The following is a 27010-nucleotide window of genomic DNA, read 5'->3' on the forward strand; positions in this document are numbered from 1 at the left end:
AGATTACAATATGAACAGACTTTGATGGTGTATCATTAGGCATTGGTGTTATAGATGTTAATTTCTAAAAAGCTGTTTGAGAACATTTTTTACTTAAACAGAAAACACCTAAGATAAAGGACACCATAACATATTGGATATCTAATTGACTGAATAATAAGGAAGAGGGCATTGGTCCAACATAGCACATCAAGTTTGGTATGAGTCATTTAGTTGAGTCTCACAAGATCAGTCTTGGAACGTGCTGTTCTCAATAACAATTAATGATCTAATGGCCATTAGAAGTAGAATGTCTAAATCTATTGTCGGAATTAAAGTATTAAGTAAAGCAATGTTTAAAGCACAAGAAATTCATGAAAACATGATAAGTAAACAAATAGCACCTAGTACTGATAAGTGTTAAAAACAAAAAAGTGACTAAAAACAACAAACAAGTAGCACAGTGCAATAAATTAAATGATGAAAATAATTTAACTGCTATAGCTGACCAAACTTTGAAGGAATTAGTACGTTTGTTAAAGTAAATAAGACAATGGGACATAACAGTAAATCTCCGGAATTACACTAATACTGCTCCTGTGAATTGTTTGTTACATTAAATATCCTTCAAATCCATCTCGCTGCATGATACAGGATCAGCAACATCACAATTACCTTAGGGTTCTGGTCCCTGCTACTCTAATAATGTGGCATCAGTCAGACATACGGACAATTTAGTATCAACCTGGGTCCTGAGTGTAAGACACTGGAATGGGGTTTGAACCCATAATCGTCAGACCTAGAGGGAAGGGGGTTAGCAGCTGACTCCTGCCTGACATCTTCAGTTTATAAAAGACTATATGAGGACTGCTAATGTAATGGTGATCTCAGAACTCCTGTATACTTGGCATACTGTGCAAATAGCGTGCAAACGCATTAAAATCCTCCCAATTATATCAATAAACTGGCCTGTCTCTAACATGGCTGATTAGTGTCTCATATGCACAGTGTATGTTACTGACAAGGACTGAACAGCAAATCTTCCTTAAGGATTTGTTCCTTTCCATTTTTGGGAGTGGGATGTCTTTACACATCAAAAGCTCCACTGAGTATCCTCTCTCCAAAAAATGGTCAGAGCTTCACAGGTCCTGCTGGGACAACAACCTCTCGTGGCACTCCTGGGGTGTCAGGTGCTCCCTACCATCACTCAAGGTAGAAGGCATGCCTCCTGCCCAGTGAGGGCATCATCAGCCCCAGAACCTCTTTGGCCAGTTCAGAGAATGAGCCTGTGAAACATATCTTTCAAATCCTGCTGTACCTGCCCCAGGTTGTCAAAGTTGTACTTGTGACGGGTCCACTTGTAGTTGGCTTGGATACAATCTGACTTGTTTGTGATGTTTCTGGTGTCTTCACCAACGCAAACGTAAAATTTGCCTTTGAAGAGCTGAAATAAAAATGATGCCCATATGTTGGTTGTGTTTGTACGTCAGGGTTGTTTTGTTGGAGAAAATTCTAGATGCCACTGGATAGAGAGAAGCCCCAATCTTGGGCTGTGAGAGCCCCAGTTTAGGACACACAGAGCCCACAACCCAGACCAAGTTCCACCGCCCGACTCCTCCCCCCCCACCCATGATAGTGAGACCCCATTCAAGAACGCAAAGAAACCCCATCTCGGGGCAGAGAAATCACTTGTTCTAGATCACATAGAAACTCCACCCTTAGACACACATCGCACCCCCACCCCGACACTTTCAGATACGCAAGGCCACCGCCCTCAGAATTCAGGCCTGTGACTGGTTGAAGATACAGACCTGTACTCCCAGGATGCCAAAGATGATGAAGAAGGCGCAGCAGATGACCACAATATTCCCGATGGGCTTCAGAGATGACATCAGTGTTTCAACAACAAGTTTGAGGCCCGGTGCTCGGCTGATGACGCTGTTAAGAGCAGGAGAATTCCTATGAGTCTGACTGAGCTGAATAACCTTTATACCAATAAATATCTGACATTGAATTTACACTTTGCACATGGGAAGCAGGAGGCAGAACTGTACCTTGAGATAAAATCCCCATGGGGACAAAGCAAAAACAAAAGGCCCATATTGGCAAACACTATAGTTGTAATGTAGCTAAAGCAGACTGCTCACTGGATAAGCTGTTATAAGAGTAGAAATCGGAGCAACATTATATTAAGGCTAGCAGTATTTAATAACATTCAAAGGACAAGAACAGCTCCACTTCTCTTCCATGTTGCAAACTACTCTGAATCAAAAATGTTTCACCATATTTTTCTCATTGGTAGCTCAAACCGTAACTTCATAATCAAAGTACTAATAAAGCCACCCTCATGGATCGAGAGGGCTCACTAACACCTTTTAACCTGAATAAACAACTGTAGTCAATGCATACTATAATGCGACAATGCTGAGTGGGGCTCAGAAAAGTTTAGGTCAATAATTATAATTGAACAGCAGCAAAGTGGGTGCCACATTGGTTGGCACTGCTGCCTCACAGCACCGGTGACCTGGATTCAATTCCAGCCTCTGGTGATTATAGGGATTTTCTGATAAGTGTTATTTACACTGGATTCACCATAACCGGGAGCTGAGAAACTGATGTTATGGTGAATAGGTAACGGTTAATGCTCTTTCAGATGTTTTTGCTGATTTTAAACAGGGAGTATTGAAATGGTAAGCACTGCAAACAGAACAATGATGTCAAACTGCCAAGTGAAGCTCTCCCTTACTCAATTTGATGGCATTCAGTTTTGCTGCTACAACAGATTAGAAGGGGTTGGATCTCTTTATGAATCATGCTGAAGGGCTGATGCAGAGTCTCCTCTAGCCCAGGGTAAGCTTTGGTTTACTAAAACAGGTCACTTGTGAATCATTTGCAATTTTGTAGTTTGTCCATTGAGTCAGCCTGCGGTCTGGGCATGTCAAAATGTAGCAGCTTTCCCCAGACATCTTTAATTAATCCTTTCACTTGGGTATTCATGACAAAATACCAAAGTATCCACAGAATAACTCAAGATGCATGGAATTATATAGAACCTTTAGCACAGAAAGAGGCAACTTAACTGGTCAATGTCAATGCTTATAGACTATACATGTCTGTTGCATCTCACTGTATCAACATATCCATCTATTCCTGTCTTCCTTGTACACCTATTTCCCCTTCAAGAAATCTATTCCATCCTGTGGGGCTGGATGAACACAGCAGGCCAAGCAGCATCTCAGGAGCACAAAAGCTGATGTTTTGCTGTGTTCATCCAGCATCTGCAGTTCCCATTATCTCTATTCCATCCTGTGCTTTTATTACCTCACAGATAATGGATGAGCTATCCAGCGCTTGAGAAAGCTAAAAGACACACACATTCATAAAATTAGCTTAATCGCAGTTATGTTGCCATTATACCTTTTACTGAATTGCTGGTGGCTCTAAGCCCTAAAGTGAGCTATGGGAACGCCTGCTACTTAGATGAGAGGGCAGTTTGGGTAAAAGGGTCAAGATATTCAAAGATCACCTGTTTCGGCCAGATAATATGTTCTGTAACTGACAATGCAGTGGAATAATGTTAATGACATCATTCTCTGGTGCATTGTTGGAATGCATCGTGAAGATTAAGGAAGTTGCACTTCTGATGGGGAGTTAGGAAGTTGGGATATTGTGCTGGACAATTTAAATCACTCAATGTATATTTCTAGAGGTGTATGACTTTCTACACCTTAGGAAACGAATAAGTGGTGGGTGAATATTTGTAAGTATTGTTTATACGTTGGCAATTCAGTTTAACACTTCTGCAACATATTGTGCCAGCCGTAGCTCAGTAGATATCACTGTCACTGCTGACTCAGAGGGGCAAGTCCCATTGGTAAACAACAATTAAGGCTCCAGTGCAAGGGTGCTGCACCTTTGGAGGTACGACCTTTTAATGGAACATTAATCAGAGTCTCTGCCTTTACAAATCCTTTCAGTGCCTTATAACGGAGCCTTTATGGCCAATGTAAAGAGCTTGGTTTTGGTCATGGACCTATTGAATGATAAAGATAGGAATCCATTGGGATTCTGCAGAACAGTGTGAGTGAGTGAGTGACTGAGTGTGTGTGTGTACATCTGTGAATGTTAAGGGCACAGTAGCCTTAGGCCTGCCTCCTACAAGCTCTTTCTTTACTCTGACCAATTATATCATCACAGTGGGTAGTACTTACTTCACTGAATGACATATTAGCAAATTCAGATTCATTTATGACATGTCTACCCAAGCCTTTTTTCCCCTCATAGTATTATTGTTATGCATTTGTTTATATACTTATGTTTATCTCCACCCCGTCTCCTCATGAGTTTTTGATTTTACAAATTGAGACAATCTGGAGGTTTTTACTGTTCTCCACAAAGTATTTTCTTTGGACTTGTAAGAATGTTAGTTTGTTTGGTAGAAACCACTGACTTGGAAAGTCTCCATGAAGGTCTGAATTCTGTGCTTCTCTCTTCAACTGGAAGGTCTTTAATATCTTGCATTTCTTTTGCAGAGTACTTTGTTGATGTACATCTATTCTTTGCAACTATAGACCCTGATATAGCAAGTGAATTTTTTGTAGGTAATATCATGGTAGAAAGGCATGTTGTTTTTCTGCTCTTCGTGGTGTCTTGTTTGGTATTATTGGCACCACATTCTAAATTTTTGTCAGTGGGATTAATTTCACATTTTGTCTGTAGATCTGTGCTGAAATAGACAATGTCAACTTTTTGAGTGTTTTGGTTTTTCTCCTTCCCTCTCTGTGAATTTTTGGTGAAATCAATTTGCTTGTTCAACCATAAGATTCATTATTACATTTTGTTGCGGGAATTCTTCCTTGGGAAATCCTAATCACCTTAGCCACTAATGGCAGGCTTTAATTTGGGAGTAGATGGTCATTACAATGTGTAGAAATTTCATTCAGTTTAGTTGCTGATGCTTCCACTATCCAGCTGCCATGAAATACCCTTTTGAGTGGGGTGGATGGTTCAGTTGCTGTCTCTTTGCTTGTGCTTTGCCTCCAACTTTATTGCCATTGAGAATCTAAACTCTCTTTTGTTTTGACAGTGGTGGAAAACATTTCAGCCAAACCACTCTAGTCACTTTTCTCCATCTCATTTACAAAATGCGACAATATTTTTTGACTTGATGCAACTAAGCTTAGAAGATTCTGCTTTTTATTTGGGTTTCGTAAAGAGCTACCAGAGCCCAGCTTTTCCTTGATATTTTGTTGTCTAAACTCTACCTCTTGAATGAAATTGAAGCCGATACACCTCTTCTCCACAGGAATGCAAATATTTGGTTGCATAGTATACATGGGTTCTCTAATATTTGGTATCCACCAAGTTGGAGATTGTAGCATACGTGCAATGTTAAACACAATGACCCTAGATCACATAGCTTAACTTTTGTCAGCTATAAGCAATGTTTTGTTAACCAAAGCTTGCTCTCTGTTGATACCGTGACACTAGGTCTTGTGTCTAACTTGAAATTTGTGAGTCGTCCATTGAAATGTCTGCATGCCTTACGGTCTTATGCCAAAATATTTGGTTTGGAAAACTGATTTTCTCTTAGAAAACCTTAGATTTATTTTCTACTAAAGACTGTTTCACTTAATTTTTCTCCGAGAGCATGTATTTCTTGGGTCTTTTGCTTCTTTTGTGCTTTGTCGCGCTTTGTCACATTTTCTGGAAGGGATCTACAAGCTTACAATATGTGGTTTCAAAGAGGGGTACTATTTGCAGTTGTGAGGTTTCTTTGGTCCATAGTATTGGCAAGGACTGTGATGTCTCTCCTCCCCTCTTAACTTATCTGGTGTGGCCTCTGTAGTTTTAGTTAAGAAATAAATAAATTTGATGATCTTCTGGGATCATAGGCTACAGATTCATACAGTTCAGTTCTGTGACCCATGAAGTCTGTACCACCAAAGCTACACTAAATCTACACTAGTCCCACCTTCCATCTAGACCCATAACCTTGAATGTTATGACAACTAAGTACTTTTTAAAGGTTGTGAGGTTACCTGCCTCAGCTACCTTCCTGGCAGTGCAGTCCAGAACCGTCCACCCTCTGGGAGAAAACAGTTTTTCTCCAATTTCCTCTAAACCTTTAAATTTCACCTTTAAATTATGCCCCCTTGTTATAGACTCTCCAACTGAGAGAAACAAGCTTTCAATTAATTTTCTTTGCGCGCATCATAATCTTATACACCCCTATCAGGTTTCCCCTCAAACTTCTCTGACCAATTTTCATGTCATCCTTACTCATCACGCCCCCAGCATTTTCATCAACATCATTTGTATGCATCACAAACTATAAGGGATTCTGTGCCAATCCCTGTGGTACGCCACTGGGCACCAACCTCCAATCACATAAGCAACCTTCCAACACCCACACTCTGTCACCTGCCATGAAGCCAACTTTGGATTCAACTTGCCAAGTTACCCTGGATCCCATTGTGCTTCTAACTCCTTTATCAGTCTCCCATGTGGGATTTGCTGAAATCCATATAAGCTTCAAAAACTGCACCACCCTCAACTACACACTTGGTCACCTGTTTGAAAAATTCAAACAAATTTGTTAGGTATGATCTCTGTCTGACAAAGGCATATTGACTACTTTTGACTGAACCTTTCTTCTCCTTAAGAATTTTCTCTAGTAGTTTCCCTGGCACTGACGTTAGTCTCATTAGTCTACAATTCATTAATTTATCTTTATCACTCTTCTTGACATTTGGAACAACAGTGGCTATCCTATGCCAAGTTTTATCCAATTCTCTTGGGATTGATCTGTTTCATTTCTAAGCCTCTGCTTCATTCACCACATGAATGGCTTTCCCTAGAGTTAGGTCTTCTTTGGAATGTGCTAAATCTGATAAAGACTCAACTGTAATGCCTATAACTGGTGGGTTCTTACTTTAAGTCTGGTCACATCTCTTTGCTAATCTGTATATATCATGTATGAAATCATATCTGAATTAATCTAGGTGCGACATTCTTTGTTGAATCTCGCCCTTTAAAGAATTTCATTAGTTATGACATTGAAATAATTTTCAGAGGCTTTCAATACCTCTTCAAATTCGTCTGATATTTCATTTACCCCTTGGCTAGCAATAACATTATCTGCTATGATTCAAATTATGTACAGAAGTGTATTTACATGTATAGCTTCTAATTATTAAGATTTAGATGCTGTTCTATATGTCAAAAATTATTTTCTTCAGTATGTCCAAATTGATGTTCTATTTGGCCAACGTTTGAAATTAAATCTCTTTAGTAATGCTATTTATGGTGCATATATTTCCTAAAGTGATTAAAAATTTATCTTTTTTAAAGGATATTTTTTATTCTGCAGTAATGGAAGTTCACCCTCACTTTTGCTGCTGTAATATCGATTTGCCTGTGCTTTATAGTTCACTAAGATTCCTATTGCATTCATCTTGCCTCACAAAATATTTCTGTGTTCAACCACAATTGAGTATTTTAAATTGCCCAAGGCTAATCTGCTTTAAATTACTCAGTTAGAGATTTCCTGACTCTCCACTCCTGGAATACACACATATTCTCTCTTAGCTTCAATCTTTCAACCCTACATTGTTGTACCTATGTGTTTGATAAGAACCACAACTTATTTTTCCTAATTACTGCTGTTTCAGCCTGAATTACTAGACCATTTAAGATTTACTGTTAGGTACAAGGGATTCTCTCGAGTTAACACACACTATCCCGAATGTCTGGACTGAACTTAGACTCAAGCCTGCTCCTATAGTCTGTGCCCCTGCATTAGACCTGTAGATTTCTTCTGTTCCAGAACATCTCTGTAGGTTCTGAAATGCTTTCGGCATTATTGTCTGAAGTATAATTCTGTGTTGTATTGCCTTGTATCATTGCTATTATCAACAATCAGATGTAACGTGCTTGTCTTGTAGTATCCTGGGTGACCAGCATGTTTTAGTTTCTGTATATTCTGTATATTCTATTATTTGGTACAGTATTATTTTTTTGAAGGCCTTCCATTTAATTTCTAATTTCTCTCTATTGGCACCATTTAGAAATAATGATGATAACTGCTGCTCACTCCATTGTAGGATGCCTACCACTGGCAACATTCTGCTGCTCACCATGTTATATCTGTGGGCTCTTTCAAGCCTGATGTGGTCTTGAATAGATGAGGACAGCAGAAATGTTTCATCGATATCCCGCAACTTTGGGCGGCTCGGTGGCTCAGTGGTTAGCACTGCAGCCTCACAGCGCCAGGGACCTGGGTTTGATTCCAGCCTCGGGTGACTGTCTGTGTGGAGTTTGCACATTCTCCCCTTGTCTGCGTGGGTTTACTCCAGGTGCTCCAGTTTCCTCCCACAGTCCAAAGATGTGCAGGCTGGGTGGATTGGCCATGCTAAATTGTCTGTAGTGTTCAGGGGTGTGTGGCTAATAGGGGGATGGGTCTGGGTGGGATGCTTCAAGGGGCGGTGTGGACTTGTTGGGCCGAAGGGCCTGTTTCCACACTGTAGGGAATCTAGTCTAATCTAAACTGTCATCAACCATGGAACGACCATCAGGCTGACTCATTACTCACTGCATAAACAAATAGTCCCCTTCTCCCTTTTGGTCTTTTCACATCTGATCTTCACTCTGTGACAGTTGCTTTCTGGCTCTCCAGGCCTTGCAAACAAGTTTTCCCTCATTTACACAATCAAAACCCTTCAGCATTTTGAATGGCTGTATCTACCCTTCTGGGTGGATGCCTTCAGGTGCAATGAGTAGAGACTGTGCTTCTAAGCTGGAAGGTTTTCAGGTTTGAGCCCCACTCCAGGGTTTGATGGGCACAGAAGATACCTTCATAATGTTTCCAAATAGGCAGAGTAAAGGATTTGCAAATCCTCCCAATACATCTGTGTCAAGCAGTGAGAGTGGGATCAGCCACATACGATGTGGAGTAGAAATGTCAAGTTACAGCCTTTGGCAACTGGTTCCAGTAAAAACTAACTACAGAAGCAGATGTAAGCATGCCCTTGTCATAAATACAAATCATAAAGTCCCTTCAGTGAGGAAGCAGGCCATTCAGCTCATCAACTCCAAACCTACCCACTGAAAGGCATCCCACCCAGACCCACCCACCACCCTATCCCTGAAACCCTGCACTTCCCATGCTAACCCACCTAGCTTCACATCCCTGGACACTTTGGGGCAATTTAACAGGGTCAATCCACCTAACCTGTACATCTTTGGACTGTCTTACTTTGGATAGTAGATGTGAGAAACTCTTAAATATCTGTCTGTTCCAAGGAGAACACGCCCTGTTTCTCCACGTACATTACTCCAACCCTTTAAGAAAAAGAGGCACTTTTATTTTTCAACTGTGTAGAACGCTTTTCTGTCTTGAAATGTTTCTGGGCATTTGCAAACTACAATCTCATGCAGCCTTTACAGGAAAGATGCTGTCAGGGTAAAGCCAAGAACTCGTGAAGGTTTCCTTGGAGACGATGGCTAGCAAATCCTTTAACTAGATGATGACACGTGATTGCAATTGCTTTCTGAAACTGACAATGTGAATGGTTCAGTTTCCCAAAATGCTAGTTAGTTTACCTTTCAAAACAAAAGCCTTGACGTTCTTGCCTACAAATCTGCTTTGAGCTGTTTATCCTTTGTTTTACGCAGTTTGCATATTTTGAGGGACACTTGAGATGGTGACACCCTCCTAGATTGTTCTTACATGATGGAGCATGTGGTAGAATGATAAATGCCGGTGACCTGTTTCACATTCAAAACTGCTAAATCGCTCTACAAAATTGGACCCATAGCAACCAACTCATCAGTCAATGACATCGCCATGGTTTCCAAAGAAACTCTAGAAAATCTATGGTAAGCTACTAACTGCAGACCCTAAAATGATTTTATTTAAGCAACAGCTCAGCAGCTCAAACTGCATCATCAGAATTTTCAAAAACAGCAAAAAGCCTGTTTTGTCCTTTAGTTTATTAAAGAAACACGGAATTTAGAAGCATGTGTAGGTCATTCAATCTTTTGAGCCTGCTCTGCCATTCAATATGATCATGGCTGACCATCCATCTGTTCCAGCTTTCTCCCCAGAGCCTTTGATCCCTTTAGCCTTAAGAGCTATATCTAACAAAACATTCAACATCTTGGCCTCAGCTGCATTCTTTGGTGGAGAATTTTATAGGCTTGTCACTCTCTGGGTAAAGAACTTTCTTCTCAAGATCTCAAATTTATCTTCATTAGGCTCCTCCAATCCCTTTACTCTCCAGTGATCCACCGGGCTGTCTCCCGACTACATTAATGCCACAGAAATGAAGATTATTCCCAAGCAAGAGCTGTTAGTTTTCAAACATCACAATGAGAGTAGACCATTGGACTGCTTGAGCATTTTTCATCACTTAATGTGACCATGGTTGAATTATATCTAACTTCACTAATCCAAATTATTTCTGGAGTACCTTTGTCCAACAAAACATTATCAGTTTCAGTTTCGGAGTTAATTATTGACACAGCCTTAGCCACCTTTTGGAGGAGACAGTTCCTGATTTTACTCCCTTTATGTGAAAACATGTTTCTAGAATCAACCCTGAATTACCTAACTCTGACTTGATGGTTATTACTTGTCTTTATTCCAATTGGAGAAAATGATTTCTTTCCTTCTACTCAACCAAATTCTTTAGTTCATTAAAACAGCTCATTTAGATCATTCACTAATTTTCTACACTCAAGGATGTATGACCTTGTCTAATGTCATAATTTTACTGTCTAATAAAAACATGGGTATAAATAAATCTGATACCCAAAACTAGTTAGATAACCCCAAGAATACATTCCCATGAATAGATTCTCACCTACTGCTCTTCATATAACACTAACCCCTTCCCAGTCAAAGAAGCCCCCCTGACGTCTTCAAGAGATTCCCATGGGATTTTTTACTTTGATGTAAGCAGAGAAGATATGGCCAATTCACATGAAAGACAATAGCTCTGACAGTGAAGCACTTCAGCAGCATTGCTCTCCTGACAATGTGGCTCTCCCTCAGTATAATGTTCTCCGTAAACTGTGCAGCAGTTATGACCATGGACCCTGCACAGCCCAGCACAATCTGTCCCTGTAATTTACTGCCCATGCAACACCTACTCAAATTGTCTTAAAGAGCCCCCATATTTCAATGGTTGGGCCATGCGCAAAAACATTAGAGTGGGTTTTGCTTGGTACTGCTCTGAAGCTTCAACCAGGATTTTATGCTGAACATTTCTAGATGTGAGGCTTCAATCTGCAAACTCTAAGCCAGAAACATGGAAGTTACCCCTGGACTGATGCAGACACACAAATGTAGAGGAGACCTAAGTTAATTCCTCACTGATGCTGTTGACCAGCACTTCTTCCTCCCTGGCAGCTATGTGTGTGACATAACCCTTCATTCTGTTGATGTTTCTACACGGCCTGTTCTGCTTTTCACCAGGTCGCACTGAGCTGGGACCCTTGGGTCGGAGGTGGCAGGTTCGATTACCGGAGCGGCCGAAGGGTGCGCAAGAGACGGAGGACTCGCAGCATTCCGAGGATCTTTGTCCCGCTGTCAGAAACCAGGGAGACCAGAATATCAATGACAGAAATCATCACCAGCAGCCCATCCAGGATATTCCAGGAGCTCTTTAGATAGGTTCGCTGACCGAAGCAAAGGCCCATTGCGACCAACTGCAAAGGAGAGCAGGGAACAGATCACTACTGCTGGGCCATTACCTCAGCAGGTCCATATTTTACTTGACAATCAATCTGAGGGCACAGAGACCACAGTGGCCTTAACAGCAACGTCAATCTGAGGGCACAGAGACCAGACTGGCCTTAACAGCAACGTCAATCTGAGGGCACAGAGACCACACTGGCCTTAACAGCAAGGTCATAACTGAGGAATTCCGGGCAGCCTGTCCATAGGCTTATTACAAGATGGAAGCAGTAAGTATCATTGGGAAATAGTGGGATAATCCCTAACGGTCAATGAGGGTTTTGGTGAAAGGGCAGAAGGGGACAGCTCTGGCAATGGTCGGGGATGGGGAGAGGTTGATTCAGCGATAGTAGTGATTTGGTAGTCGCAGAAAATCCATCAGTTGATGGAAATCTGCAATCTTTACCTGGTCTTCCTCCAGATTAGGTGGGTGACCATTCATTGGCCTAGCAAGTTAGACACTGCGAAGGCAACTGGGGCAGTGGGGGTGAAAAATGCTGGGCATATCAGTAACACCCACGTTCCATGAAAAACACAAATAAAAAACACAAAGTCCCACCATGCTGTGTCATTGTAACCAGGAATGAGAGATGAATGTGACCTAAACAACGATCCTCACAGCAGAATGAACACTTTTTTGTTATACAGCCAGCTCACATGTAGAACACCAATAACAGAGCACTGAGCTATCAGCATCTCTTATCGAAGGAGATCAGAGGGGACGCTTTTCAGAGAAGGGAGTGTGAGAGAGATTCAATCGATACTTCACCCATGCTGTGAATGAGTCATGGAGTTGGGTTTGGCAAGTGCCCAGTGGTCACATCAGTCAGGGTAAGTGTTGGATAGTTTCTCATTCCCAATACAATGGGATCCTGATCAACAGTGGGCCAAGGAATTGCAGGTGCATTTTAATTTAGATAAACATGAGGTGTTTTGGTAAGGCAAACCAGGTCAGGACTTACACGGTCAATGGTAGGGCCCTTGGGACTGTTGTTGAACAGAAAGAATGTGGCATGCAGGTATGTAGTTCCTTGAAAATGGTGTCACAGGTAGACAGGCATGAAGATGGCATTTGGCATGCATGCCTTCATCAGTCAGAACGTTGAGTACCGGCATTGGGACATCATGTTATGGCTGTACGAGGCATACAGGATTGGTAAGGCTACAATTGTAGCACTGCATACAATTTTGGTTGCCAAACTATACATAGGATGTTATTAAACTGGAAAGGGTGCAAAAAAGATTTATAAGGATGTTACCGAGACTTGAAGGTTTGAGTTCTCAGGACAGGCTGGATAGGCTGGGACTTTTTTCCTCTGGAACGTAGGAAAATGTGGGATTATCATATAGAGATTTATAAAATCATAAGGGACATAGATAAGGTGAATGGCCAAAGTCTTTTCCCTGGGTAGGGGAATCCAAAACTAGAGGACATATGTTTAATGTGAGGAGGAAAGATTAAAAGCGACCCAAGGGGCAACTTTTTCACACAGAGGGTGGTGAGTATATGTAATGAACTGCCAGAGGGAAGACATTTAGACAGGTACATAGACAAGAAAGGTTTAGAGCGATATGGGCAAAATGCAGGCAGGGGAGACTTGTTCAGTTTAGGAAACTTGGGTGGAATGGACGTGTTGGGCTGAAGGGTCTGTTTCCAAGCTGTGTGACTCCACTGTTCCAACCCATTTTTGAGAACTTTGACAGTGGGGATTCCTTCAGGTATTCTCTCAATCACCCTCTGGTGGCAATCTTTAACAAGTAAGACTTATTTTTAGTAAGTGCACCCACGATAGCCCTTTGTCCAATGTCATCATTTTGTGGGTGATATCACCAGCCCTCAATTGATCTAAATCCTCGTTGAGCAAGATTGGACAGCAGCGAGCAGCTTATACAGTCAGGACTAGAGGGCTTCAGTTATCACATTAAAGGTGGCAAAGTGTGTGACATTGTTCTGGCTGTTTCAAAATAAAAAGAATCTCATTCTGAGGTTTACCTTAACTGCCATCTCAGTCAAGAAGATCACTGTGAAAATATAGTTCGAAAATATCAAGAAGATTCGCTCCTTAAAGAGAACAGAAGTTTCAAGATTAGAATAAAGTCAACATAGTGCAGAATCTGAAATAACAAATAATGGGAAACACTCCATGGGTATGGCAGAATGAAGCAGAGTCAGTGGCAAGTTTTAGGGGGCCTGCATTCACCCCCGCCCCTCCACTCCACCAACTAAAATGTTGGCTGGGAATTGCACCATGGGAAATCTGAAGCCATGGTATGTCTGGCTGGGGTTTAGTTGGCCAATGGTGAGGATTCCTCCTTCATCTGGGCTGGTTCCTCATTATGAAACTGCCTGGTCAGTCTGGTTGGCTGGTGGCCCTGTCATTCCAGTAGTGCTGTGATGTGAGGGAGTCCCTGGATAAGGAGGTAATGGATCTGGATGTCAAGGTTAGTCTGGGATACCAGGTAGGAAAGAATCTGTTTGTGAGGCTGGTGGATGAGGATTTAAGGGGAGTGGGGTTTGAATTTGAAGAGTTTGGAGGTGGTGTGCTTCTAATGGGAACAAGGAGCATCCAAAAGGAGTTTCCCACTAACCGCATCACCTTACCACCACGCTCCCCGCAGCCCCCCCAACAGCCAAACACAACTTTTAACCTGACACCAGCTCACATAGCGCTGCTAGTCTACATCCTGAGCCTAGGCCTGTCTTGTTGCAGGTAAAATAATGAGGGGGTGGGATGATGCACTCACTTGGCCAACGGGGGCCTCAATATGTGGTAATAGCCGACATTACCACTTGACACTTCAGATCCCAGAATGAAATCTGGCTTGACAGATCATATTTTAATGTGGTGGTCTTTATATAAAACATGGGCATCCCAGGTTGCAGATTTTGTTTTAACAATAAAACTGAAGTTAATTATACAAAGGAAATGAGAAAAAAACAAACAAACCATGCTACCGTATACAAAGATTTCATGACACATGATAATCACAATCCCAACTATTCTCAACACCATCAAAATCCTCAGAAATTTCCCTTCCCTATCTAATGTAGTGATATTAGTTAGGTCCTTGTTTTACTTTTGGCCCTGTGAAATGTGAAGTCTTTTTCCTTGAAAACTCACACAACTGAGATCACAGACTTTCTCAGCTTTAAATATCCAATCCAGTTTAACCAAACACTCCTGGTCTGGAAATTTCACAAATTACATTCTTTCACTGAGGTAATTTATTCCCCAATCCCGTTTTTCTAGGAGATATTATATTGACATCTGGATTCAGCTAGTTTTCCTTTGAATTGCGCATAAGCTTTCCAATTTCTGGGTTTTTAAAAGCTGAAATCAACCTTTGATTATTCTAAATCCAAAAGTAAACTCATCTCTTTTTTTCTTTCCAGTCCTAAAACCTCGCAAAAGAAAAACTTTCATTAACACTCCAGAAGGCACATGCTGCATTAAAATCATGGTTCCTAAAAGACTTACCTCATTAATTATTAACTGTTTCAGAAAAAAAAACTGATGCCCATATGCCACCAGTTTAAAACCCAAACACTCAAGAAAAAATGTTTATAGTCATAAATCACTCGCCTTTCATCACATACCCAAGGGCCAAACAACATCTCTACCACACTCCTTTAGGTGGCAAGAAACAGAAATACAGAAACTAGGTGCATTCAGCCCTCTGAGCCTGCACCACTATTCAATATGATCATGGCTGATCATGCAATCTCAGTGTCCCATTTCCAATTTCTCTTCATATCCCTTGACTCCTCTAGCTGCAAAGGCCACGTCCAGCTCCCTCTTGAATATATCGAATGAATATATTGAATACATTGGCCCCAACAGCTTTCCGTGTTAGAGAATTCCTAGGGTTCACAACTCTGAAATTCTTCCTCACCTCAGTTCGCAATACCTTGTTGCTTATTCTTAGACTGTGACCCCTAGTTCTGGCAGACTGTTGGTAGACTGGTCAGGTGCTGTGTCTTAAGAAGCCCCAACTTCAAACTCATTGTCAAAGAGACATAAAATACAGTACCATCTTTCAGTCTGTTGAGCCTTTACCACAAAGCGAAAACTGCAGGGGTAACTCGTTTTTCAGAGCAAGGGAGGGGCAGAGTGAAGGAAAGAGCAATGGGGAAGCTTTGAGATAAGGTAGGTAGCAGGAGTGATTTGATAATGAAAATAGGATGGCAATGAGACAAGTAGCAGAGGATGGAAGAGCTGTTCAGTGTAACAGTGGAATTATTCCATATACCTGCTGCACAGGAACATGGGAGGAGTGGTTTTGATGTAAAATTTTTGAAGCTGGTGTTGAACCCACTTTTTGCATCATCTCTTATGGCATTTAATCACTCCTGCCTTCCACCCTATCACAGGGTCTCTCTTATGTTCATTCCCTCTTGATGTGGTAATACTGCAGTTAAGAGTTGCCATCTCCCTGATCTAACTGGAAGAGTCTTGTTTGATTAATAATAGTAAGCTGATTGAATTTTACTTTTTTTTAAAAATTCTTTACTTCTTTATTCTTCTGCCTTCATATTCGATGTTCTGGTTTCTTTTTCTGTGTCTGAAGATGGTATCGGCGAGCAGTCTCACCGTACAACACTTTTCACGACATTTTGTAATAAAATACATGTGACAATAAATAAACCAGGACAAATCAAATCAAACCATCTTTAATAGGTCACTGTGCACCTGGACATGCACTGTCAGTCTGGAGCTGGGTTGGAGAGGGCCCAGAGGAGCTCAACAACAATGATTCCAGGGATGGTGGGCTTGTCACATGTGGAGCGGTTGAGGACTCTGGTCTGGTACCCGATGGAGCGTAGAAGGATGAGGGGGGATCTCACTGAAACTTACACAATACTGAGAAACCTGGGATTTTTCCACAAGTAGGAGAGATGAGCACCTGGAGGCACAGCCTCTGAGTGAAGGGATGGCCCCTTAGAACTGAGATGAAAAGGAATTTCTTTAGCCAGAGGGAGAATCTGTGAAACTGATTGTCATAGAGGGCTGTGAAGGCAAAGTCATTGAGTGTCTTCAAGATAGAGATAGGTAAGTTTTTGATTAGTAAGGCAATCAAGGGTTATAAGGAGAAGGCACGGGAATGGTGCTCTGAAACAGTTCAACCATGATCGAGTAGACTTGATGGGCTGATTGGCCTAATTCTGTTCCTATATCTATTGTCTCTATAGTAAGACCTGCCTCGCTCTCATTTTAGGAGGAGAACAGGATAGGAGGAATCAAGATGAGTGGTGGGCTCCGAGAAATTCAGTTCCTCACCCTTCGTGTAGATAACATCTTGACTCTGACCACCCTGAGGCACTGATTGACAGTGCCGAATGCCCTGGACTGGTATTAGAGGTTGCCCTTGACTTACTGTCCAGGGACTCCCAATCAAAGGCTGTACTCCTGATCTTTCTGAGGCCGGCTCATAACCATGAGTAGCTTCCTTTCTTTGCGCCTGTGCTAAATGGTGTGGTAATGCAGAAATAATATCAACCTCATATCTTCGGCTGGAGGGGCAAAGCTCAAAAGATTAAGGCAAAGCCACATAAGGCAGGGATGTTGGAAGAATCTAAGTAGGCTCAGAGTGAGTGAACCCTCTTACAGCAATTGGAGAGCCCAGAGATTCAATCCATGAGCTGGATGTGTCTCTCTGAGCAAATAGTGTCCTTGCTGCAGCATTACCATGATAGTTGACAATGTGGCCTCAGGTGCACCAGTAAAGTGGATCAGAGATGTGGCATGAGGGTTCACTGAGGCTGGCACAAGTAGGGTGTCAATGTCCATGGATGTGGGCGGTGTGTGGTCATGCCCTGAGATGTTGGTGCCCGGTGTCCAGTATGGCGATCCTTTGGATCAAGAGGCGAGCTAAAGTCTTCAGGTACCTGCTCTGGTTTCCAAATTCACGACGTTTAGCTAGTTCGGAGCATTTGGTAAGATTGGAAGCTAAATATTAATGGTATGAGTTGTGCGGTTAATAAGGAGTTTAAGGAGCTGAAAAACCCCTTAATCAGCAATGCCTCACTCCCTACCAAGGAAAAAACCCTTGCCGCTCAGCAAATGCATAAAAGATGCAACAAAGCTGAGACAGGTTGCCAGATTGCCCACAATTCTTAGCAAATCTCGCCATGACATGTCGTTCAGGGCCAAGGAAATGACCATCTAGTCATCTCTGTGCATGTCCTTCACTGAGGCCTAAAAATCCATACCCAATCCTACTCTTGGGGAACATGCAAATTGGCAAAGGATGATCCCAACCCAAATGTTCTGAAGCCAACTGAGAATATGTATCATTAAAAGAATTGATAGATTATATATGGTGGATGGTAACTTTGAGAGGGAATGACCAATTTCTGATGACTGGAAGTTTGTCATTGGGAGGGCAAGGGGCTTATTACAGTAAGACTTGATCTATGTGATCTTGTTGGGGGCGCAGGCAGAAGGAAGGTGACAGGAATTTTCCAGGGATGATGGGAACTGCAGAAGCTGGAGAATTCCAAGATAATAAAATGTGAGGCTGGATGAACACAGCAGGCCAAGCAGCATCTCAGGAGCACAAAAGCTGACGTTTCGGGCCTAGACCCTTCATCAGAGAGGGGGATGGGGAGAGGGAACTGGAATAAATAGGGAGAGAGGGGGAGGCGGACCGAAGATGGAGAGAAAAGAAGATAGGTGGAAAGAGTATAGGTGGGGAGGTAGGGAGGGGATAGGTCAGTCCAGGGAAGACGGACCGGTCAAGCAGGTGGGATGAGGTTAGTAGGTAGATGGGGGTGCGGCTTGGGGTGGGAGGAAGGGATGGGTGAGAGGAAGAACAGGTTAGGGAGGCAGAGACAGGTTGGACTGGTTTTGGGATGCAGTGGGTGGAGTGGAGGAGCTGGGCTGGTTGTATGGTGCAGTGGGGGGAGGGGACGAACTGGGCTGGTTTAGGGATGCAGTAGGGGAAGGGGAGATCTTGAAACTGGTGAAGTCCACATTGATACCATTAGGCTGCAGGGTTCCCAGGCGGAATATGAGTTGCTGTTCCTGCAACCTTCGGGTGGCATCATTGTGGCACTGCAGGAGGCCCATGATGGACATGTCATCTAAAGAATGGGAGGGAGAGTGGAAATGGTTTGCGACTGGGAGGTGCAGTTGTTTGTTGCGAACTGAGCGGAGGTGTTCTGCAAAGCGGTCTCCAAGCCTCCGAGATAATGGGAACTGCAGATGCTGGAGATTCCAAGATAATAAAATGTGAGGCCTCACATTTTATTATCTTGGGGTCTCCAAGCCTCCGCTTGGTTTCCCCAATGTAGAGGAAGCCACACCGGGTACAGTGGATGCAGTATACCACATTGGCAGATGTGCAGGTGAACCTCTGCTTAATGTGGAATGTCATCTTGGGGCCTGGGATGGGGGTGATGGAGGAGGTGTGGGGGCAAGTGTAGCATTTCCTGCGGTTGCAGGGGAAGGTGCCGGGTGTGGTGGGGTTGGAGGGCAGTGTGGAGTGAACAAGGGAGTCACGGAGAGAGTGGTCTCTCCGGAAAGCAGACAGGGGTGGGGATGGAAAAATGTCTTGGGTGGTGGGGTCGGGTTGTAAATGGCGGAAGTGTCGGAGGATGATGCGTTGTATCCGGAGGTTGGTAGGGTGGTGTGTGAGAAGGAGGGGGATCCTCTTTGGGCGGTTGTGGCGGGGGCGGGGTGTGAGGGATGTGTTGCGGGAAATACGGGAGACGCGGTCAAGGGCGTTCTCGATCACTGTGGGGGGAAAGTGGCGGTCCTTGAAGAACTTGGATGTCTGGGATGTGCAGGAGTGGAATGTCTTATCGTGGGAGCAGATGCGGCGGAGGCGGAGGAATTGGGAATAGGGGATGAAATTTTTGCAGGAGGGTGTGTGGGAGGAGGTGTATTCTAGGTAGCTGTGGGAGTCGGTGGGCTTGAAATGGACATCAGTTACAAGCTGGTTGCCTGAGATGGAGACTGAGAGGTCCAGGAAGGTGAGGAATTTTCCAGGGACCCTTTCCCTTTAGTTCAGCCTTGGCAGTGTTCCTCTGTTTGCCTAATGCCTTCTCTCTAGAAATGACTGGACAGGGACGACCGGGGAGAGGAGTGAGGCCTGCTTTATCATGCTGCAAAGCTTGGCTTGGAGAGCTTGACAGCCTTTCCTCACTGTCAGTGATGCACGTTAATAAAAATAACAGGACTCAAGAGTTCACCACAACTTCTCAAAGGCAACCAGCTACTCTTTGAAAAATGTGCAACTACCCACTTACCCATTTAAAGCAATCAGGTTTGCAACAAAATAGCAGAAGAATGCTTCTAAACGCACATGGAAGATTCTGCAGGCTGATATTGTAAGCTGAAATTCCTAGTTTATGATTCTGACTATTAATGCGAGCACAAACTGATACTTTCCTTCAGTCTTCATTCAGAGGGCAGTTTTGCCACGAGTTTCCCAGCTCCCTACTTCCAAAATTCCGCAATCAGGAGCTCATTTCAGCGACTCGCATTAGTTGGTAACCAGTCACGTGTAGACCTGCTTGTTGTTTCAGAGTGTTTCCAAATCCTGCCCCTGATGACTGAATTATCACCACGGTGACAATGAAAATAGTTCCTGTGACTGGCTGTCAGTTTAATAACAATGGTGTGCAGCAAAATGCTTAGATTGCAAATCCAGGGCTTGAAGGCTTCCCCATCACTTGCCAACATTACTTATTTAAAGTTCAGCTTCCCCCGCTGATTACTGTCGTCTTCCTGCCACTGAAGCAGATTTTGAAGAAAAGGTTTTTCTTCCAGCTGACTCAATAAGCAGTTCTCTCATGAAGGAAACCAGAAATATAATGTAGAAGAACAGCTTAGGGAAGCTTTAAAAGAGGGCAGGAACTGGTTGGACTAGACGAAGCGTGTTGATCCTTCAGAATATATTATAGGTAAGTTTATGCGGCATAGATCATGTTAATAGTTTGGATTAATTTCAACACCATCAAGGGCAAATCTTGCTCCAATTCTCTTAGTTTATGCATTTATTTATGAACCCAGTGCCCTGTCCAGAACCACCCTGTGCAAGTTCCCCTCCAAGCTGCTGACCATCTTAACTTGTAAATATATCGCCGTTTCTTCACCGTCACTGGGTCAAAATCCTGGAATTCCCTCCCTAATGGCATTGTGAGTCAACTTACAGCAAGTGGACTGCATGGCTCAAGAAGGCAGCTCATCACCATCTTCTCACGGGCAACTAGGGATGGGCAAGAGGTGCTGGCCAGCCAGGGATGCCTACATTCCCTGAATGAATCAGAAAGCAGGCTGGCTTTCTAACTCCACCTCAGACCTGTCAGCAAGTGTGTGACATCATCCCCCATAACATGGCATTAATTTTTGAAACCCTGAACCACAGTCGAATCAACTCCACATGTGACTTTACTAACTTTTCCAGCACTGAGCTCAGAACTGAGTCATAACAGTTCCACCAACTCCACCCTCTACATCCCAGTAACCCCCACTTCCCGCTTCATATCATGTGTGGTGTTGGCTTGTTGAATCGGGCGCTGGTTTTACCTTGTCACTTTGCAACTTCTTCTTGTAATTTCACCTGCATACTGTTGTTGTCGGTGACCTTGTCAATGACCTCCATCAGCCTTCATTCATTGTAACCGGGAAGTGACAGTGGGTGAGCCTGGAGCTGGTTTCACTCCTGTGGGATACCCTGCTAGGGTATGGATTCAAGAATTGATTGTGTGGGTTTGTGCTTGGGAGCAGCTCCTGCGCAATGCAATGCTTCAACAATAACAGCTTGCATCTGTGGTATGTCTTCAAAGTCAGGCAATGTCCCAAGTGTCAGCTGTGGCTCAGTGGGAAACACTATGGCCTTTTTACTCAGGGGCTCACACCCTCAGTGAGGACACAGAAACGTAGAATAGTTTTCTTATGCATTCATCTTGCCTATCCCTAATTGGCCAGAGGGCAGTTCAGAATAAACCACATTGCTGTAGGTCTGGAGTCACATGTAGGTTAGACAATGTGAGCATGGCCAAAGGACATTCCCCAAAGGACAAAACTAGTTGCATTTTTCCTGACATTTGATAATGGTCATGATTAGACGCTTAGATTCCCAGAGTACAGGAAGAGACCATTCAGCCCATTGGGTTTGCGCCGGTCAGCTAAACAGCATCCCACCCAGACCCAACCCCCGACTCTTTCCCTGCAACCCTGCATTTCCCACGGCTAATCCATCTAGCCTGCACATTCCTGGACACTATGGGTGAATATGGCATGTCCAGTCCACCCTAACCTGCACATCTTTGGACTGTGGGAGGAAACCAGAGCACCCGGAGGAAACTTGCACAGACACGAGGAGAATGTGCAAACTTTACAAAGACAGTCACCCAAGGCTGGAATGAAGCACGGGTCCCTGGCGCAGTGAGGCAGCAGTGCTAACCACTGTGCCAATGTGCAATCCTAATTCAAGATGTTTATTAAATTTAAATTCTACCATAGCAGGATTTGAACTCAGGTCCCCAGAATATGATGAAGGGTCTAGGCCCGAAACATCAGCTTTTGTGCTCCTGAGATGCTGCTTGGCCTGCTGCGTTCATCCAGCTCCACACTTTGTTATCCCCAGAATATTAGCTTGGTCTCTGGATTAATAGCCTAGTAATCACCATTTGAGCAAGGCTGTTAGGCCAGACAAGTACTATGGGAGTGCAGTATGTCAGGTGCAACAAAACTGTATTGATCGGTATGTCCACACCATTCCCAGCACTGACTTCTGGTTTTGGGATCCACTACTGCACACGGACACCGGAGGTCTTTGCAGAGGCTGGAAGACTAATTAAAGGTAATGTTACTGATGGAAGTATGGCTTTTCAGGCCAGATGTTAACCTGAGGTTCCGACTACCTGCTCGAATGGATGTCCAAGATCCCGTGATACAATTTCAAAGAAGAGCACAGGATTTAGAAAGGATTACAGCACAGACGGAGGCCGCTGAACTGTCATCTCTGGGCCAATATTTATTCCTCATCCATAATAAACCCTCAGGTTATTTCAGATTTTTACCTGTGGTGTGCAAACTTGCTGGTGTATCCCTTCCATTTAAGGTTGTGAGCACTCTTCAAAAGCTACCATGGGTGAAGTGAAGTAGTGAAAGGGACTTTATAAATGTAACACCTTCTTTTTGTTAGTGCAACCAGATGAAAATTGGCCTTCAGAATAGGAGAGCGAGAGAGAGAGAAAACTGAAAGGAAGCAGATTGGGGATTTGGGGAGAACAAAGACATGCAATCAAATCCTCCTGAATTTCTAAATCTAAGGCCCTCATCGTTTAATAGAAGGAAGGGTTTGATGACCAGTTTCATCGAAGCTTTGCTTGCATGAAAGAACATTCAGCTGTAAGCAATTACGACTTGGCTTCCTAATCCAGTGTGTTATGTTTGAGCATGTCAGATTTTAAAAGTCTGGCAATCTATCAGAGGCTTGCGTGCAGACCATGGAGAATTCCCTTCGAAATACCAAGGGAAGTATTAGAGGAATTTCTAGGGAAATGCTGCTGTCGAACTGTAAACTGGCAGGCAGTCAATGACTCCCAAACGCAATCATTTTCCTTTAGCCTGTCTACATGTTCCACATTAAGGCTTATTAGAGAGGATGGCAAACTGAATCATTGGGCGTGGGCTACAACTCTCATTTCATCAAGGTCACTCAAAGGGGTTCCCGATGGACAAGTATAACACAGGGGCAAATCATCCATAATTCATTGAACAGACTGCTGCTCAGAATTAGCCTTCAAAGTTTGAAACCGTTGTAATTCTAAAGGAAGCCCACTTATATGCCCGCTTAGAAAGAGAATAAGGCCAGGCAGCCCATTGAGTTTCCTGCCTTCCCAATCCACAAGTAATGACAGAACGTGGCACTATGACCTCTGTCATAAAGTTACCACCCTTCCTACAGATATTTTCTAACCAACCGTTTAGAAATGTGACTGCACATCTCTGGAGTAGACGGGCTTTAATTTGGGTCTCCTGGCTCAGAGGTAAGAACAGTACCACAGTGCCGCAAGGACGTTTTAAAGCACTAGACTTACACGTATTTTCTTAATCCCTCAGACGTATTAACCTCTCCTGAATGTTCAGTACCTCTTTGATTCTTTTCAAAGGTATAACTTCTTTCTGTGACTGTTCCAGTCTGCATCTTTTTGAATGGAAACTGCTATGGTTATGATTAAAGCCTCTGAATTCAATTTGTTTGAGGATATTGGATGACATGGACTGTTATAATTTTTTTTGACTGATTCAAATCAAACATTTCAGCAAATCACTTTCGGCTCAAACTAGAAATCAAGAGAGGCAATCAAAGGGCTGAGGTCAAGTTGTAGAGAAGTATTTTAAATCCAATTCATCATCTGTTGCCATTTGGTTAAATCTGCAATACATTACTACCAGTTCTGTTCAACAGTTATCTTTATAACATGGTGCAGCTAAGTTGACAGGCATTTGGTACCCTTGTCTTTATTGGTCAGTGTTGGAGTTGGAAGGTCATGTTGCAGCTGTACACAACACTGGTTAGGCCACTTCTGGAATACTGCATTCAATTCAGGTTGAATGGGGGGACGTGGTTAAACTGGAAAGGGTTCAGAAAGGACTTACAAGTAGATTGCCAGGGCTGGAGGGTTTGAGCTACAGGGAGAGGCTGCATCGACTGTGACTTCTTTCTCTCCTGATGTGTCAGAGGCTGCGAGGTAACCTTATAGAGAATTTCTAAAATCGTGAGCAGCAGTGGATAGGATGAAAAGCCAGTGTCTTTTTCTCCCAGGGTTCGGGAGTCCAAAACTAAAGGGCATAGGTTTAAGATGATTGGGGAAGACTCAAAAGGGGCATGGGGGGAACGTTTTCACACAGAGGGTGGTGCGTGTATGGAACGAGCTGCCAGTGGAGTTGGTGGAGGCTGGTACAGTTACAACATTTAAAAGGCATCTGGATGGATAGATATATGAATAGGAAGGGTTTAGAAGGATATGGGCCAAATGTAGGCAAATGAGACTAGATTAATTTAGGGTATTTGGTTGACATGAATGAGTTGGACTGAAGGGTCTGTTTCTGTGCTACACATCTCCATGACTGTATGACTTGAAGTTAAAGCTAGTGCAAGAGTGTTACTTGTAAAATGTAGTATGTAATCTGTATAGATATTAATGCTCTATTGAACACCAATCACACCGGTAGCACTATGAATTGCCCATTTCCCAGGGAACAGGAGCAATCATTGAGACAATGCATAATGGCACAGCTATCAAGACAGAGTTTCAAGGTCAGATCAATATAAGGGAAAAATTGTAATCCCTTGTGACATTCAATGTGATCTAATGACCTATTATGTCATTAATATCTAGATGGGAGACTGAGGCACTCATGGGACTGGTCTTGATCACATTTGCTACCTGGTGTGCACTGTGCAGGGTCCAACCATAGCTTATCACCCAAATTTACCGCATGTTAATTCTAGCATGAGAAATATGTTTAAACATAAAGTAGATTCTGTAATAACTCCACAGAGACCCATCACCCAGCCACCACTTTGTTTACACAAGAACAGTTCTTCACTTTAGTACTGCCTCATTCAGAGTCAGGTACCAGACTGTGTGTCAGCATCTCTGACACTCCCTTTCTTTTATCTGTCAGCCAGGGCTCCCTGATTGGACCAGATTAACAGCCCCATTCAGGAACTCATATTCTATGAGGTCCAGCTGGCTGACCTCATTACAATCAATACAGAATCAACGACTGTTCTGACTTGTGAAGCCAGGAAATGTATTGTTCTACAGTTTGGAATCTTGTTTGTTTAGTAAATCTCCTGGGTCTCAGCTTTTGTCTTTTGTTTAAATGAATATTACTGATTCCTAATCAGATTGTAGCATAATCTGAGGGTTTAGGATACCAAAATAATATGGCAATCTAATAATGTAGAATTGGTGGCCTTGCCTGGGATTACAAGTTTTATAAGTCTCTTGAACAGAGCACATTTTGTGAAAAAGAAACATTTCTATGCATGACTCTTGTATGCAAATACCATATTAAAAAGCCATCAGAATGTTTAGGTAAACTTCAGCTTTTTCACATGTTCTTTATTTACACAGTGGGCCACAGATCAGAGAATGTTCAGTCAACAAACAGAATGTAAAATAGTAGTACAGATGCAACCCATGGGCATTTTTAAGCACCCAAAGACAATTTTTGAAACAAATAAATTAGTGCTGGCAAGCACAAAAATGCCAAAAACTGATATTTCAATTGAAGGTCAAAAGAACAACAGTGTTTGCCTCAGAACGCCAGGGATTCCGCACTCGGAGAAAGAATGGCCTTTTTAATAAGATCCGCAATATCATCTCACATGACGCACTCAGCTTCGTGAAATACTGTTTATCATGCAGATTGGAAACCTGTTTAACGTAAAGTTTATAGTGCAGGGCAGGATTGTAAGACTGTCTAATACCATGATTATACTACAGGGAAACGTGTCAGATTACATGGTAATATAGCTATGCATATAAGGTACAGCATAATACTGCAGGCTTGTTTAATTATCACTTAAACTTTGCAGCTATAAAACATAATAATTTCGCATTCCTGAATTGGATCCATGGCATATTCTGTTCAACATCTTATTTATAAGAAACAGCATCATCACAGTCCCATCTGATAGCTTTTGTATACCATGGAGTGATGCAATAAATCTGCCTAATTATAATCTGAGGTTGAAAATTCTTTCCAACTGCAAGTATTTCTGTAATATGGGGCTGGTAGACTTCACACTTTGAACCAATCGTATTAGCGATAGATTCACAACAGTGACGGCAAATGGTTCCGTTTGCAACTTTAGATTGTCAGCCCCAGAATTACTCTGAGTCTAGTTTACATGAAACCAAACCCAGAGCAAATCTCTGGCTTTGCTTATATAACTAACCGTGGAGTTACTCTGTGCCCTGTTTTATTGTAACACTGGCCCCAGAGATAGTCTCTAAGCCTTGTTTATATAACACTGGCTAGACAGTGACTCCCTGAGCCTTGTTTATGGAACACAATGCAGAGGTATTCTCTGAGCCTTGGTTAAATAACATTGAGGGCAATATTATTCTCTGAGACTTGTTTATATTACATTGGCCCTAGAATTACTTACTCTCTGAGCCTTGTTTCTACATTAAATACAGGTGTTTATTAATTGGCTTCTGTGAGGTGCAAAATTGTGTTTTGCAAAATTCACTTTGCATTCCAAATGTTTTATGCTAATCGATCTATTTCTTTCTTTATACAGAATAGTTTTTTT

At 42.7% G+C, this 27010-nt stretch overlaps 1 protein-coding gene and 1 long non-coding RNA gene across 3 annotated transcripts in view; one reads left to right on the top strand and one right to left on the bottom strand.

Annotated features, from left to right (window-relative positions):
- cacna1g (calcium channel, voltage-dependent, T type, alpha 1G subunit) overlaps positions 1-27010 on the bottom strand; it is a 465891-nt gene that overhangs the window by 254166 nt on the left and 184715 nt on the right. Inside the window, exons 20-23 of the mRNA XM_048554900.2 lie at positions 13713-13781; positions 11507-11691; positions 1791-1917; positions 1298-1423 (exon numbers count right to left, since the gene is read on the bottom strand). Coding sequence (XP_048410857.1) covers positions 1298-1423; positions 1791-1917; positions 11507-11691; positions 13713-13781 — 507 coding nt within the window. The remainder of the gene's footprint in view (positions 1-1297; positions 1424-1790; positions 1918-11506; positions 11692-13712; positions 13782-27010) is intronic.
- Positions 20334-27010, top strand: part of LOC125463545 (uncharacterized) — a 28745-nt gene continuing 22068 nt past the window's right edge. For both annotated transcript variants that reach the window (XR_007249855.1, XR_007249856.1), the window contains exon 1: positions 20334-20627. This is a non-coding gene — a long non-coding RNA (uncharacterized LOC125463545). The remainder of the gene's footprint in view (positions 20628-27010) is intronic.

This window comes from Stegostoma tigrinum, chromosome 22 (genome assembly GCF_030684315.1).
Source record: "Stegostoma tigrinum isolate sSteTig4 chromosome 22, sSteTig4.hap1, whole genome shotgun sequence".
In the NCBI taxonomy this organism is placed as follows: domain Eukaryota; kingdom Metazoa; phylum Chordata; class Chondrichthyes; order Orectolobiformes; family Stegostomatidae; genus Stegostoma; species Stegostoma tigrinum.